The 15,247-nt window shown below is 52.9% G+C and overlaps 2 protein-coding genes across 11 annotated transcripts in view; one reads left to right on the top strand and one right to left on the bottom strand.

Annotated features, from left to right (window-relative positions):
- Positions 1 to 3,373, bottom strand: part of SMG7 (SMG7 nonsense mediated mRNA decay factor) — a 55,660-nt gene extending 52,287 nt beyond the window's left edge. For 9 of the 10 annotated variants that reach the window (XM_074833098.1, XM_074833099.1, XM_074833103.1 and 6 more), the window contains exon 1: positions 3,005 to 3,373. Coding sequence is in view for 1 of the 10 variants with exons in the window: in XM_074833097.1 (XP_074689198.1) it covers positions 3,005 to 3,033 (29 nt within the window). In the remaining 9 variants the exon portion in view is untranslated. Of the gene's footprint in view, positions 1 to 2,204; positions 2,226 to 3,004 lie in introns of those variants that run through there. The other variant, XM_074833104.1, reaches the window with a different exon arrangement.
- An 11,628-nt stretch (positions 3,374 to 15,001) lies between these two features.
- The window catches only part of NMNAT2 (nicotinamide nucleotide adenylyltransferase 2), a 29,427-nt gene continuing 29,181 nt past the window's right edge, over positions 15,002 to 15,247 (top strand). Inside the window, exon 1 of the mRNA XM_074833095.1 lies at positions 15,002 to 15,177. Within this exon, the coding sequence (XP_074689196.1) occupies positions 15,093 to 15,177 (85 nt within the window). The 5' untranslated portion in view covers positions 15,002 to 15,092. The remainder of the gene's footprint in view (positions 15,178 to 15,247) is intronic.

Below are 15,247 nucleotides of genomic sequence, written 5' to 3'. Positions count from 1 at the left end.
TGTACCTAGCAGGATACACAAAAGGTTTACTGTAAGATGACTGCCCCACAAGATTAATTTGATTTATGGGGAGTACCTGTAGATCCCCAAAGCAACACAAAAGGTATGGGTACAAATTTTTAGCTTGATGAGCTGAACACATGCACCTGAACAGAGAGGTGTGAACTATGCCTCTTTTTTGTAAGAACTCTTTGAAAGACCCTTCTGAAAGGTCTACTTCCCTGACCAGATGTAACACAAATCTTTGAAGAGCGATTCAAACAATGACCCGAGAGAAGTACCTAAGAAACTAGATGGGACAGAACTCCAGTACTCTTGAAAGGTGACCTTGAAAAGGATATTAAGACTAGGAAAGCGCAAATCCCAATGCTTTCTTACAGCATATGAAGATGAGTCAAAAACAGACTCTCCTGCAACTTTTAAAAGACTCAGTACATGAAGTCTGGCCACCTTTGTTCATTCTGGAAGACTTCTGTAGGAGTCTCAGGTGTTTCTCAGTTCTTGCACTTTGACTGAAGGGCCACAATCTTTTAAGGACAGCATTTTAAAACACTTGATTCATATACATTTATATAGAAAGCAAGAGACTGGTAGTGGAGGAGTTAAGGCAGTCCAGCTAAAAGTCCTTTCTTCCCTGCTCATTTTTTTCAGCGTCTCAATTCTTGCAGAGTCATTATTTCACTAGTTATTCAACCATTACAGTCACCTTAGAAATTCAGCTCTTCTGTCTAAACTTCAAACACACAGGAAAGATTTCTCACAAAAACTTTTCTGTCCCTTCCTAGTTTTAAGACGATGAAGACTAGCAGAGACTAATTGCTCCACATCTTCATTTGGCACAATGTTTTGTTAAGCTGCTCTTTCAATATCACCATACTTCTGTCTATTTATTCCTTCATCACTACACACAGATTGAGCTTGTAATGCTAAAGTAAGAAGGAGAATGCCCTCCTCCTTAAGGCAAAGGACTAACAGAACTGGCTCTGAGAGTTCGAGGCTCTATTCCCAGTTCTCTTTATGAGCTTGGGCTGCAGTAATCCGCAGCTCAATTTCTGCCCTATGCAAATCAAACAATTTAAATACACACTCTGGATGTAAAAAGCATTTCACAGCTTTGAAGGAAACACAAGCTTACCTTCTACACAGAGGAACAAAGCTAAATGTTCTTTAGAGAAAGAAGATGAAGATTACCAACTACAAAGTGCTTGAAAAGTCGGGAGTGTCCTGTTGGGGGTTTTTAGGAGAAGATAAGGTTCTTGGTGACAAAGACAGAAGTCATTACTTGTAATACATTAGTGCCCAGATGCTTCAGTCCCGTTTTATTAGGCACAATACAAATAAAGCAGTCAGGAAAAAGTGATAAAGGCCCAGGATGAGCTATGATGTTGGAGGCACAAAGCGAGGCAAAACAGGTGATTACTGCCCACATGTCTGCAAGCAAGGAGGACCTCCAGCTTGGCACAGAAGAATGCAGAAGGCTAAGGAAGAGTCCGGTGGTGCAGGAAGGTGACTGGGGCAGGACAAGCATGACTTCAGCAGCACTGCCTTGTAACAAGGCAAGGCAGCCGAAGACTCGTAGTCACAGGGAGGAAGAGGGAAGCGAGAGGTTACATTATCAAGACATATACTAAAATACAAAAGCAAGTCCTTTACTGGTAGAGGAGAGCTATTAATAAGGCATTTAAGAGCTTTCCCCATAATGTAATGGGAAAGAAAGAAAGAAAGAACGAACAAATAAGTTTCTAAGACAGGATAGGTGAGCAGCCTGGAAGAGAAAAAGGGTCATAAACCTGCTACTAGCAAAAAAGATGAGTTTTTTTTTCTTTTTTGAAAATATAAACTTGAGACAGGATCTGGACTACCAGAAGGAGGCAGAGGCAGACAGAGATTTGAGACAAGATGAGGAGGAAGGGGAGGATTTGGAGAATCAGTAAGGGGAGACAGTTGAAGCGTTTCAGAACCCTGGATAGAAAGTGTCTTGGAAATGTAAAAATCTCCTTAAATTCACCCCTTAGAAAGCCTTCTCAAGTCCTGAACTCTTCAGAAGGGGAGTGCATGCCCTTTTGGCATACCTACACCTTTCCCATGAGGTGCTCTGGAAGGGCTGGGGGGGCCCAAGACAGTATTTAGTATTTTACTGCTACTGAAAAACCATTTGTATCTCACAATGCTTCTTTCCAAAATCATTAAAGAGTGTTTCATACCCAGAAGCTTATCTGAGTTCTGCTCACATCAATGTGCAGCATCTAGCAGTCTCGACTTCAGGGACTCGGGCACGTTCCTGTTCAGCAAAGCGTTTCAAAGCAGCACAACCCCGGCAGGCTCGCTTCTCTCCCCAACCCTCAGCTCACCGTCCCCAAACCCCATCGAGTGTCCAAGCCGCGACAGAGGACTTCCAGCAGGCCGCGGGCCAACTGGCGAGGGCTGACACACAGCTCCCGCTGCTCCCGTTCCCCCAAAGCCCCTCACGGGACTGCGAGCGCAGGTATCGCTTCGCTGCCGGGGTCAGGCTCCGCAGTCGCTCCGCAGCGGCGGGTTATCACAGCACCTACCCGAAAGGGGCTGGAGAATCCCCGCTGGGAAGCCGGTGGGCTCCCCTTCCCCCCCTCCCCGCCGCGGCTCCAAGGCACCGGCGTGACCTTGCTGGGGAGCCCTCGCCGCGCCGGGCCGCCCTCAGCTGAGCAGCAGCCCGGGCCGCCCGCCTGCGGGTACGCGGCTCCGTCCCGCCTCGGCCCCCGCTCCCCGCCAGCGCTGCGGGGCTCAGGGACGTGGCGGCCGGGTCCCCCCCCGCCAACACACACCCACCCCGGTCACATCCCCCCCACAGTCCGGAGCTCCTCGCTGCCGCGGTGAGGCCTCCTCACGCCTGAGGGGACCACGTCCTCCCGCTCCCCGCCGCCTCCAGGGCTGTTGGCCGCGGCCTCACCCCAGAGCAGGCGGCGACCCGCACCCCCCCGCCGCCGCCGCCGCCGCCTCCCCGCGCCGCTCCCCGGCCGGCTCTCACCGGAGATACTGCGCACACAGCAGGCTCATCCTCCGCTGCTCGCCGCCCCGTCCCGCCGCGGGTCTCACAGCCCGGGCCGGCCCGCCGCCCCCGCGCCGCCACCGCTGCTGCTGCTGCTGCTACCGCTGCCGCCTCCGGCCGCCGCCGCCATCTTCCCGTGCAGGGCCTGCCGCCGCGGGGGAGGGGCGGCAGGAAGGAAGGGGCGGGGGTGTCCCCGCTCTGCGCTCCGGCCGAGCAGAGACCGCCCGCGCCCCGCCGGCCCCGGCAGCGCCGCTCCCACAAACCTCAGCGGCCCCGGCAGGTCCCGGCAGCCGCCGCTGCCCTCTCGCCCGTCCTCCCGCCGCCCCGCCGCGGCGTCCTGACCCTCCCGCCGCGCCGGCCGCGCTTCCGGGCCCGGCCCCGCCCCCGCCGGCACTTCCGGCGGCGCCACCGGCAAACCCTTCCCCCCGCCGACCCGCGGCGGCGCCCGCCGATTGGTTCGCCCGCTGCCATAGCAACCGAGGGGGCAGCGGGGCGTCGTCACGGCAACCGCGGCGCCTTCCCGCCCGCCGGGGCCGGGGCCGCGCCTGGGCCTGGGCCTGCGCCTGGGCCTGGGCCTGGGCCTGCAGCCGCGGCATTATACGGCCTATCCCGCCGCGGGCCCCTCGCAACGGCACTTCGTTTTGTCCGATTCTCCTTCACGGAGCTCGGGGAGGCGGGAGGGTCGGCGTGCCGGGAGGTGGTGGCCCACGGCGCTGTGGGGGAGCCCCTGTCCCTCAGCACGAGGGCGGCGGTGGCAGCCTCACGCTTTCCTGACAGAAAAGGTTTTAGCAGGAACAACGCTACCAGGCCTGGACTTCCCACAGAAACCAGACTGCCTGTTCCCTGCCCGCTTGCTTGCCCACACCGAAGGATTCCCAGGGTTTGGCTGCTCAGGTGTCTGGCCCTGAGGGTCACCCCAAAGCGTCCCGAATGGCCCTCATCTCAGCTGCCCTCCAGAACCCAAAACCGCTGGCAGCACCCACCCCAGTGCCTGGGAGGCAGCACGCTCAGGATGGGGTGGGCCCCACACCGGGGATGCCAGCCCACCGTCCCAGAGTCAGCACAGTGGTCGGCAGGTCTCAGCGTGGAGCCGGGACGTGGGCACGTATGGCGGTAACCTTGCACCTCGGGACAGCAATCTATCACATCTAAATATTAACACTTTTTACAGTATTTACACCATGTGGTGCCACCTCCTGTGCTGACTTGGTGACCCATTTTATACTCGAACTTGTCTTTTTGGGCAGGAAAATTCCCACTGAGTTTAGTGTCCATTTGACCTAGTGGGCCAGCCTGAAGAAATGAGGCAGATGATAATTTGGGATCAGATGAGCACCAAGGAGGCTGGCTAATGCAAATCGTGTTACCTGAGCATGGAAGTGACCCCGAGGACAAAATGAAAGATCATGCTTCGAAAATAAATCCCTCACATTTTTTCAGGTTGAAATGAGAATGTGTTTAGGGAAATGCTTTTCAGGGCCCCACATGTTTAAACAGAAGCCTCTCAAGGCTGCAGAATCGGTTTCCTGGTTTCAGTGCAATCAGAGCTGGGCAGCGAGCCATGCCGCCAAACGTTCTGTTGAATCCTGTGCAGTGCCTCGGGCAGGCACCTCAGCAGGACTCGGGGCTCAGCCTCCATCCCCACAGGCTCTCAGCTGCAGAGCAGGAGCAAACTCGTTCAGCGCGGGGCAAACTGGGGCTGCTCCTGCCTGCCGAGAGCCTGTCCTGGGCTAAAACAGACAGGTTGAGTTTGCACAGCTGCCACAGGGACTCTGAGATTGTATCTCCTGTATCAATGCACAAACACAGCTCTTAGGGCACATTGTCCAGGACTCTCCCCGGACCCTTCGCATTGTCCATGTGATCTGCAGCCTCGTCCCTCTGGTTCCTGAGCTGGCATGATTAGGGCACCCTGCATCTCTCAGGAGACCCACTGGGCAGCACATACCCATAGCCTTGAGCTTATCTCTACTCTTCCCATCATTTTTCATTCATTCCTTCTTATGAAGGAGTTGAATAACTCAAGTTTTGAAAGGAGAAGCACCTTAAGCCAGTGCCACTTCCCCTTTCACCAGCCCCTCACTTCCACCCCGTTTGCAGCCAGATTCTTCTCCATCCCACGTTCGCAGTATCCCGCAGCAGCGGAGTGGTGCTCTGAGAACAGCTTACCCTAGCTTAAGCAGCAAAAGCCAAAATCTTACAGAAACGCAGGCTCCCTGTGAGCCCCCCCGCCTCCCACAGAGCTGACTTGGGATTTTCCTGTCAGTTTTCTCCATTGCTCTTCCCCCAGGGGCTGTTCCAGGGACTCCCTGTCCCTTCTTTAGCCTTGTCCAGACAAACTGTTGCTCTTCCACCTTCTTCTGCTTTTTTTGCTGGAGAGGACCCCCCTGCCAGAAGTTTCCTCCCAGGAGAACAATATTGTACAGCCTGACTATAAGGTAGCCACCAAACTGCAAAGAACACTCTGGCATGTCCTTTGCTTCATATCCTTCTGGCAACAATGGTATTGCTTAAAATAAAATGCTTAAAATAAAATAAATGTTAACCTGCACTGTTACTGCTTAAAATAAAAGGTGATTCTTTATTTTTCAGTCCACTTTAGCACCATGCTGGACCTTAGACAAAGTCACTGGAGCGCAGGCTGTTCTCTGCGAGTACACTTCTGAGCCCGACAGGTCGGATCTGTGCAAATAGGGGTTTCCAGGACTGCCTCTCCCTCACCTCTGCATTTGCATGTGGATAGAAGAGCAGAAATTCAAAGGCAGAGCTTGATTTTGGGGCATTTTGGACAGGGAGGTTGTGACATGCTCTGACTTTCTGCACTATCTCTTCAGTTGACAAACCCAGGTCTCACCCGGGAGGCCACAAAGCGCTCCCTCGAGGCACCACGCTCCTGCTGCGTCAGGCAGAAGCGAGAAGTGGGCAGCGCTGACTCAGCAGCTGTCTTGTGCTGTCTTGTTTGGTCTTGTCTGAGTCCAGTCCACCTCCAGAGCCACCCCAAAAGACCCGAGAGGTTCGCCTGGGGTAGAACTGACTTCCGAGCCTTGAGCAGTGGGGTGCAGGCAGCCCCAAGTATTTTCAAGCAAATCTGACAGGTGTTGTTGCCGGTGTTATTTAACCTCTTTAATGCCAATATAAATTGCTGAGCAGAGCTGTTCCTCGAGGCAGCCGTATGAGGGAAGCTATGGCCCGTCAGGGCAACCTGCCTAGCCACAAAGTCTCCTGTTGCCTTTTCTCACTCCTCTTGAATATCTTCCAGCTACAGAAGCAAAGGATGTCAGACCCTGCACAGGTTTTTTTCTGTTTTTCAGGCATTTTCCTCCAAATTGTAGAGTGTTTCACTTCCCTCTGAGTTTCTGTGCTGTTGGAATGGATCCATCCATTAGGACAGTGTGTCCGTGAGTTTGTCTCCCCTGCCCTCTCTTCTTGCCTCTTGGGGAGTTCTTCCTCATTCCCATGTCCCTGGATTTGGCCTCAGTTTCTCCCACACAGTGTTTTGGAGGACTTGGCGTTGCTGCTAATTGCTCTGCTCTGTTCCTTATCAATTTCTGCTCCAAACTTTTTGGTGCCCACATCAAGGTGACTAATTTCCTTCCATTTGAGGGGGAGCCACAAGTCCATCTCCCCTTAGTTTTGTTCCAAGAGATTTGTGATAAAAGTCTTCTCTGCAAAGAAGCAGATTTCTCGTAGAGGTCAACACATATAACAATTTTTTTCATTAATGGGTCAATAACTGTGGCCTACCATTTTATAAATTACAGAGCATCAGGAAGTATTTGATCCCCAGATGAGGACGGTAGACCAGAGACCCTGTGAACCCAGTGAATAAGCCTGGCCCTCCACCAGCAACGCAGCCAAAATGCCCAGAAGCGAGGCCGCCCAGAGGGAAAGTCCCACAAACCCAAATGTGTGTCTGTTTTGAGTCCTTCGACAGCCTCTGTTACGGTACAAGCTCAGCATTTCACAGACCTTGGACGTGTTTAGCCTCAAACCACTGATCTAGCCTGCTCTAAGAGAGAGAGTGACCATCCCCACTTAACAGGTAATCAGATGAGCAGAAGAGATTTCCTCAAGGTCTTTTAAGACAAGAGTGGAGAGGTGAACCGAATTGGAGCCCACTCCCATCCTTCTTCATTCACACTAACATCTTTAATTGTCCAGGAATATCTTGTGAGCAGTGTAGAGTCCAAGGTCTCCCTTTTGTGTGCATAAACTCTTCCCCTGTTTCGATGTACAGACGGCTGTCTCAGTGCCAAACCTTGGCTTTCAGGTCTTTGAGACATCACATTTTCCTGCTGCTCAGGGTGAAAACCTGGGATCAAGGAAAAATGAGAGTACAGCTCAACAACTGAATGATAAAATACCAGATTCTCCGCAGGTTTGGTGATTATTTCAATCTAAATGTTGTGAATGTGGGAAATTAGCACTCAAAAGCAATCGAAGAACTTGAGGGAAGAAATAAAGTATAAAGGTACCTAAACAATCTTAATTTTGCCCTGTGTTGGTGCCTCTCAGTAATTATGTTACCGTGATTAAAACGTATTTGTTGTCAACCCAGATTATAGTACTTAGATTTTTAATTGTTAGTGACGAAAGCCTCATCTTACCCTAATTATAACCTCATTTCTCCAAATATAGCCTATATGCAAAACTTCAGGAATCCTGACTGTATCGAGGTTTGTCAAGTCTTCATTATTCCCTTGCAAATATCACTCAGAACAAAGCAAAAATTGTAAAATAGGCTGTATCTCTTAAAGAAATCCCTTTTAATCCTTATAATTCATAAAGTATCTAATGGATTTGCTTTTAATTCTTTGAGGGTAAGTGCGAAGAGTTCTGAAAAGAAGTACCCTTTCACACTAAATAAAAGCTAAATCGCTCTTGGAAAGGAAAGAGAAAGCAGCTGCTCCTGGGGAGCCACGACAAGAGCCTCCACCTCGCACCCCCACCCCACATAACCCAGCTCAGACTGTGACTGCACAGATCGATCCATCCTGCACGGCCGAGCTGTAACCTCAGGCAGAATTAGAGACATTAAAATGCCTGTGGAGCTAATTGCCTCTGTGGCCAATGCTCAGCTGCTGAATATGGGCAAGCGAGAAATCTGTTACCAAGCTGACCTTCCCGAGGAGATATCTTGAAAAGTCAGTGCAGCGTCCTAGAAACGCTGCAGAGCACTTGGGATCGGTTTGCAGAGGCCACCACAGTGGGGTGTTAGATCCACAACCTCACCATGTCCTCAGGAGCTTTATCCCATGGTGCCTTTTGGCAGCTTCTTCCAGGACATGATGAAACCATACCCTGAGAAAAGCTCCTGAGCTGGAAGAGGTGGTCACCCAATGGTCCCTGGCCACGTTCCCCAGGCTACTCATGAATTTTCAGAGCTCAGTTATAAATCATCTCTTTTGCTGGCTGAAGAGCCCTGCTCACTCCTTGCTTGTTTGAATGTCCACTCTGACCTTGGGTCATCAGAAACAGAACGTTTCTCCCTTTGGGCCGGGCTGTCCCACCAGGCCTCAGACCTGGTCACCGCGGGTTGGGCAGCTCCCTGCAGCTCAGCCAGGCTCACACCATAGCAGCTACCCCTGAGTCTTGCCCGTGTGCTTCCATTTACTGTCCTGGGCAATTGCTCCATGATCAACTGGTTCAGCTTGGCCTGTCCATCCTGGCCCAATGTGCCAGTCCAGTCTAGCTTCCTTATATTTGCAGATTCTTTCCCTCCCAGGGGCTGGGTTTGCAGGCCTGAATTTTGTTTAGATACATTCAGATTATATGTCAAAAATGGGTGTAAATTAAAAACCTGCTTTCGTGGGAACCAGGGGTTTTATTCCAGCTGGGCCATGAAGTGAGTGACTCCCTAATTCAAGATCTTTTGCTCCTTAGTTCTCAAAGTCCCTTTTTATTTTGTTTAAATGTGCATTGTTGCATTACAAAAATTTCTTAGAGTTACAGGGCTGGCTTGTGAAGAGTAGACTGAGCCCTCTTCTTAGCTCTAGACAGCAAAGGCTCTGAATTGTGCCAGGACGGGTTCATGACTGGTTTAAGCCCCTCTAACTCCTCTGCTGAACCTCACAATCTCTCAGCTGTGGGTAACATGGCCAAAGGACTCGAGTTGTGCTTGCTGGGTCCAGCAGCAGAGAGACAGGGGGACAGTGAAAGGGTGCCCGAGCCCAGGGCCACTTCCCATATGGCAGGTCCCATCTGGGATGAATCCCCAGGGAAAGGAGCTGGGAGAGATGTGAGGAACCTCCTCAGGGTCTCCATACTCTGCTTGGGAGGTGGTTTTAAGCTCAGCTTCCTGCTTGCCTCGTCTTGCAGAGCAGCCTTCTCCCGTTGCCCCTCCGGCAGGAATTGCTGTTTCCTCCAATAGATGTGGGTTCGTTTAAACAGTTTGCAAACTGTCAGTTAAAATCCTTTAAGCTGGAAAGTTTCCCTTCTTCCTCCCGAGCCCAAGGGGAGAGACAAGGTGCAAGGCAGTGCTAGGAAGAGTACGGAGCCCCCATCCCTCACCCCAGCGAACACGGGCACCATCTCACAGAATCACAGAATCATCTCGGTTGGAAAAGACCTTGAAGCTCCTCCAGTCCAACCATGAACCTCACACTGACCATTCCCAACTCCACCAGATCCCTCAGCGCTGGGTCAACCCGACTCTTCAACCCCTCCAGGCATGGGGACTCCCCCCCTGCCCTGGGCAGCCCATTCCAACGCCCAACAACCCCTTCTGCAAAGAAATCCTTCCTAAGAGCCAGTCTGACCCTGCCCTGGTGCAGCTTGAGGCCATTCCATCTTGTCCTGGTGCTTGTTCCTTGGTTCAAGAGACTCATCCCCAGCTCTCTGCACCCTCCTTTCAGGGAGTTGTAGAGGGTGATGAGGTCTCCCCTCAGCCTCCTCTTCTCCAGACTAAACCCCCCTAGTTCCCTCAGCTGCTCCCCATAAGACCTGTGCTCCAGAGCTCTCCCTGCCTCCTGCTGCATGGTCCCACTGCTCCTGGGGCCTGGCTCTCTGGACAGCGAAGAGCTGGACAGATCCACATGCAGAAATACCTTTGGTGTGAACCAGAGGTGATGTTTCAGGTGGGTTTAACAGGTCTAGCCTCACTTCACAAGTCCCACAGGCAACAATTTTTCAGTGCTGCTACAAGCTCCCTGTGCCGGGGTAAACAAGTCATTGTCTTTCTCCGTGCTGTTTGGTTCCTCAGAGACTAAAACCAAGCTAATCATCCTTCTGCCCTCTGTCTGTCCTGCTGTACTAGCTCCACAGATGACAGATGGCTGCTTGCCACCGCGGCCTGGGTTGGAGCCCAAATCAGCTGGGGCTCTTGGGACCGCTGCACGGCAGTCACAGCGGGGGCTGGCAGGGAGCATCTGGCTCCTGCGGCTGGGCCCGTTGTCTTCACTGGTGGGAAATTTGCACCCACATGTTCAGGGAAAGCAGCAAGAAAAAATAAAATAAAGGCTGGGTTGGAAAACGTTGGGGGAAAAAAGGTGAAATAACCTCCTCCCGCACATGTAGCCTGTGTCGGAGGCGAGGAGCCTCTCCCCGTGTGTGCAGCTCCCTCCGCACCCCGGTCTCTACCAGGGGTTGGCTCTGGGTGTACCTCTCGTGGGTTGTGCCTGGGGCTGGCTCATCCACTGCACAGTCTGGCAGGCGTCACTCCTGTGCCAAAACCCGCCGCCGCTCCCGAACCGGCAGCGTTGCTAAGTGACAGCGGATTTACCACGCTGCTTACCCACCCCAGCACACAGCAGGAAAGCCAGGGAAGAGGGGTGGGCAGCGCTGGCCAGACCTCACCCCCACCATGGCCAGGCAGTGCGTAACCCACATCTGGAGAGGCCACCTTAACCTTTCCCTACCGGGTGTTTAAGGTCAAACCCCAGCGTGAAGTGGAGCAGAGAGGTTCGGCTGTGCACGCCAGGAGATGGTGGGCCTGGTGGGTTGTGGTGGGGATCGCTGGGCAGCAGGAGAGCTCGGCCACGCATGGTTTTCTCCATTTGTGCCTCCTCCTGCACAGCAGCACGTGACGCTCCCACAGTGGCAGGTGGTGCAACCTATGGAAAGCTGAAGGGAAAAGATGCCTCCCTGCAAAATTTCCTATGCAGAATTAGTGGGGAATGGGGCTAGGACTGATTAACAAAAAATTAGTTATCGAGTGTCTCACCTGAGCTTCGGCTTCTGTGTGAAAGGAGCCAGTGAAGGACTCTTCTTGTAAAGGGCAAACCCTCACATTTCATGTCGGTGCAGAGCTTACCCCCACAAGGGAAGGGGGTAGGACACCATCTTAGGTGGGAACGTGGAGGAGAGAAGCACCATGTTCTCTATTGACAAGACCTCTTGCAGCTCTGGGCTGGAGCCAAACCAGTAGTGCCACAATGGTGTTCCCATCCAAAACCAGTAACTTGAGCCAAGGAGCTCAGGGCCCATCACTCAGCCTCAGGGGAAGGCTGAGCTGAGAGAGGCCCGAGGGCAGCTCTTGCCCGGGAGCTGTTTCTTGAGCAGAGATGTGGTGACTTGCAGCTTGCTCCATCGCTTTACATGAGCAACAGTTGCTACCTCTGGTAAAGAAACTGGAGCATCCACGATGGAAAACAAGCACTGTTATCTCTACTGCGCCAATGTGGAAACCAGCTTACACAGAAACATCTTGTAGTTCAGCACCAAAAAAAAAAGAAATTCAGGTCTCCCTGGTTTCCAAAGGAAAAGGGGTTTCTGTCCCTCAGTGTATTAGACTCCAGCTTTTGAACTTGCTGGCTAATTTTTAACAAAATTGGAGAACAAGTTTTGTGAAAACAGAGACACATGCGCACCCAGAGAAGCAGTCAGTCATCACACACGTGTGACCAAGGCAGGCTTGAAGAATGTCGTCTTCTCCTGCTCTTACCCCAAGGCTTGTAAATACTAATTAAAGCCTGTGGTTTTAAAGGCAGGGTTATACCAAGCATAGCACTGGTCTTAAACTGCCGAGCACCACAACTTTTCCTAAAGCAGCAAATCTCTCCCTTTCCGTGTAAACTCAAAGGAGCAGCACAAAAAAAATCCCAACACAAACCCCAAAACCTCATCCCATGGAATTGTCAAATGTCTGTAAGTAAGGAGGTAGAGCGCTACTTTCTGAGAACACCTAATAATGCACTGTACCTTTCCTGACTTGATGCTATTTTTTCATTTCTTTATCACTGTTTCCCTACACAGCCAATGGAAGGGGATGGATCTGCTTCCCCTGGCCTTTCTCACAGCTGAGCTGAGCGAGCAAATGTGGCACTGATGTTTTTAGGACACTCCTAGGACATTAGGACACTTTCCATGGGTTACAGGCTACTGTGTGTGTCTAATTTGGTGGCTGACCCCATCCAGACTTGCACTCAAATCACGGTGCCACCACGATTTGGGTTTTTGGCAGGTGTCAGGGGAGGCAGCTGCCTCTACCACCCCAACAGAGCGGTGGTTGGGCTGCTGTTCTTAATCCCACCTCATCCCCCAGCTCAGCCCATCCTGCAGCCAGTCTGTCACATCCATTGTGGTGAGGTCTGTTTGGCTTTGAGACTGACACTGAGAGCAAACCTCTGAGAATCCAAATCATTTTGTGTTTGCAGCAGCAAGCTCCCCACCTGGATTTCCACTGGCGAGAGAACAGGATTCTCTAAAGGATTTTTGCCTGTAGACAGACATTTACACCCTTAATATCATTTTTTTCTCCTACTTGAAAACATTTTCCTAGTGTATTTGTATTTTTATTTTTTCCTGGCTATAAGAACCTCTGGCTAATGCATGTAAACTGATTTCTCCTTTCCATGCTGCATGTCCTGTATGGGTGAGGGTTTTAATGGTTTGTTTAAATTCTGGCAGCTCTGCCTGCCACCCTCCCAGTCCCTATCCTGCAGCCCTCAACCAGCCCATTCACAGGGGGCTGTGAGCTCTCAAACACCAGCAGGTTTCGAGCTGGTTTGTCGCCAAAGAGGAGCACCCCGTTAATATATCCCACATCTCCCTGGGGATCGGGATGGAGTCGAAGGGGAGAGGCAGAGACCAAGGGGCAGACCACACTGGCTGTCTTAGCATCCCTCTGCCTCAATGTCAGCTTTGTCTGAATTAAAAATCATCTTTAAAAAAAACCCCACACACCAGGGTGTGTTAGCACACTCCTATTATCGCGTGCTCCCGAGGGTACGACCACAGCCAGGATTTAAGGTTTCCCTGGGCAAAGTAGACTCGGTATCTTCTTGGGTTCCTCATCTGGGGGTGTTGTTCTTTCATATTGCTTGGGGATAGGACCAATGAGCATCCCAGCACCTGGCTGAGCTGGCAGGGCAAAAGTTTTCAGGCAAAGTACTGGAAATAATTTGTCTTAGCAGGACAATGAGAAATACACCCTGATGCTGCACGCAGGGCTGAAAGCCATCACCAAGGGAGGCTGCGAAGCCCTGCATTCGGTACCTCTAATGGACAGAGGGAGGAAGAGAGATGAAGGAAGAGAAAGGGAAACCTTTTGATGGCAAATAACTCCCTTCTGGGAGGAAAGGCTGCGTGTAGGAGCTGGAGAGAAGTGACAGGACAGAGACAGCCTTTGGGAGGTGACTGAAGGCAGCTGCCCGCAGCTCTGCCTGCAGTGGCTGTGAGCAGAGAGGGCTCTGTCGGCCCTCCCTCGGGAGAGGAGCTTGTTTAGTGGAGAACAGCAATGCTGCAATCATACAAACACAAAATGAAGACAATTAGTCAGTCAGTCAGTCTGGTACTGGTTTACCTTGCCGTAAAAGCTCATTTTTGGTGCATCCACAGCATCTATTTGATGTTTGCTTCCTTCAGACAGTGAAATGGAGGCGTTGGGCGAAGTTGAAGGCCCCCAGGCCAGTTTCCTCAATGGGGCCCCAGAAAAGGGTGTTGTGGCGATGCTGCACCAGGGCAGCTGGGAGGCCTGTGTGGGTCCCAGGCTGGGGCTGCGGGCACTGGGACTGGGGTCTCCAGGGTCACCCGAGCAGGACTGGGGGGACAGGCAGAGTGTGGCTGCTCTCGAACACCAAGGGTGTGTGTTACTTACGGCTCCTCAGCCCTGTGGGTGCCAATGTGACACCGCTGCTTGGGAGGGGGGCACAGCCCCTGCGTGTGTGTGTGTGTGTGCGTGTAGGTATTGACCATGTCTCTCCAGCCCTCCTCGTTGGAGGGAGCTGCATCTCTGTGTACGTGTGTGTGTGTGTGTGTGTGTGTGCGTGCACATGAAGCTGTGCACATGTGAGTGCACATGTGTGTGTGTGCATACGTGTGTGCATATACTGGGGGTGTGCATATGGATGCGTGCCTGTACATGCATGTGTATGTACAACTCCCTGAAAGGAGGGTGCAGAGAGGGGGGATGAGTCTCTTGAGCCAAGGAACAAGCACCAGGACAAGAGGGAATGGCCTCAAGCTGCACCAGGGCAGGGTCAGACTGGCTCTTAGGAAGGATTTCTGTCCAGAAGGGGTTGTTGGGCGTTGGAATGGGCTGCCCAGGGCAGGGGGGGAGTCCCCATGCCTGGAGGGGTTGAAGAGTCGGGTTGACCCAGCGCTGAGGGATCTGGTGGAGTTGGGAACGGTCAGGGTGAGGTTCATGGTTGGGCTGGAGGAGCTTCAAGGGCTTTTCCAACCGAGATGATTCTGTGATTCTGTATGTGCAGGTGGGTGGGTGGGCACACGTCTGCACATATGTCTGCAGGTCTTTGTGCCCGTGGGGGTGTGCTCGTGTGCACACGTGTACGTGTACACATACATATAGAGAGAGCGGTATCTGAGCGTGTACATACCCAAGCCCCTGGGCAGGGGGTGCCCCTCCTGCCTGCTTGTGTGTTGTGCCAGATCCGCGTGTGCAAGCGTGCGCAGCCCCCTCCCCGTGCCCGCGGGGGGGGTGCGTGTCCCGGGCCGTGCGTGGCGGGGGGCGGCCCCAGCCCCGCTCCCGCAGCCGCGGCACCGCCCCCGCTCCCTCCCTCCCTCCCTCCCTCCTTCCCTCCCGCCCTCCCGCCGCCGCCGCAGCCGCACCGAGACACAAAAAGCGGCTGGGGCCGGGCTGGGCAGGGCCGGGCAGGGCCGCGCCGGCACCATGACGGAGACCACCAAGACCCACGTTATCCTGCTGGCCTGCGGCAGCTTCAACCCCATCACCAAGGGCCACATCCAGATGTTCGGTCAGTCCCGCCGGGACCCCCGGAACCGCGGGTGGGGGGGGGGGTTGTTTGGGGTGCCCGTCGGGGGGGT

This window comes from Strix aluco, chromosome 8, assembly GCF_031877795.1.
Source record: "Strix aluco isolate bStrAlu1 chromosome 8, bStrAlu1.hap1, whole genome shotgun sequence".
In the NCBI taxonomy this organism is placed as follows: Eukaryota; Metazoa; Chordata; class Aves; order Strigiformes; family Strigidae; genus Strix; species Strix aluco.
Note: the sequence above shows the minus strand (reverse complement) of the source record. Positions and strands in the feature narration are given on the sequence as shown.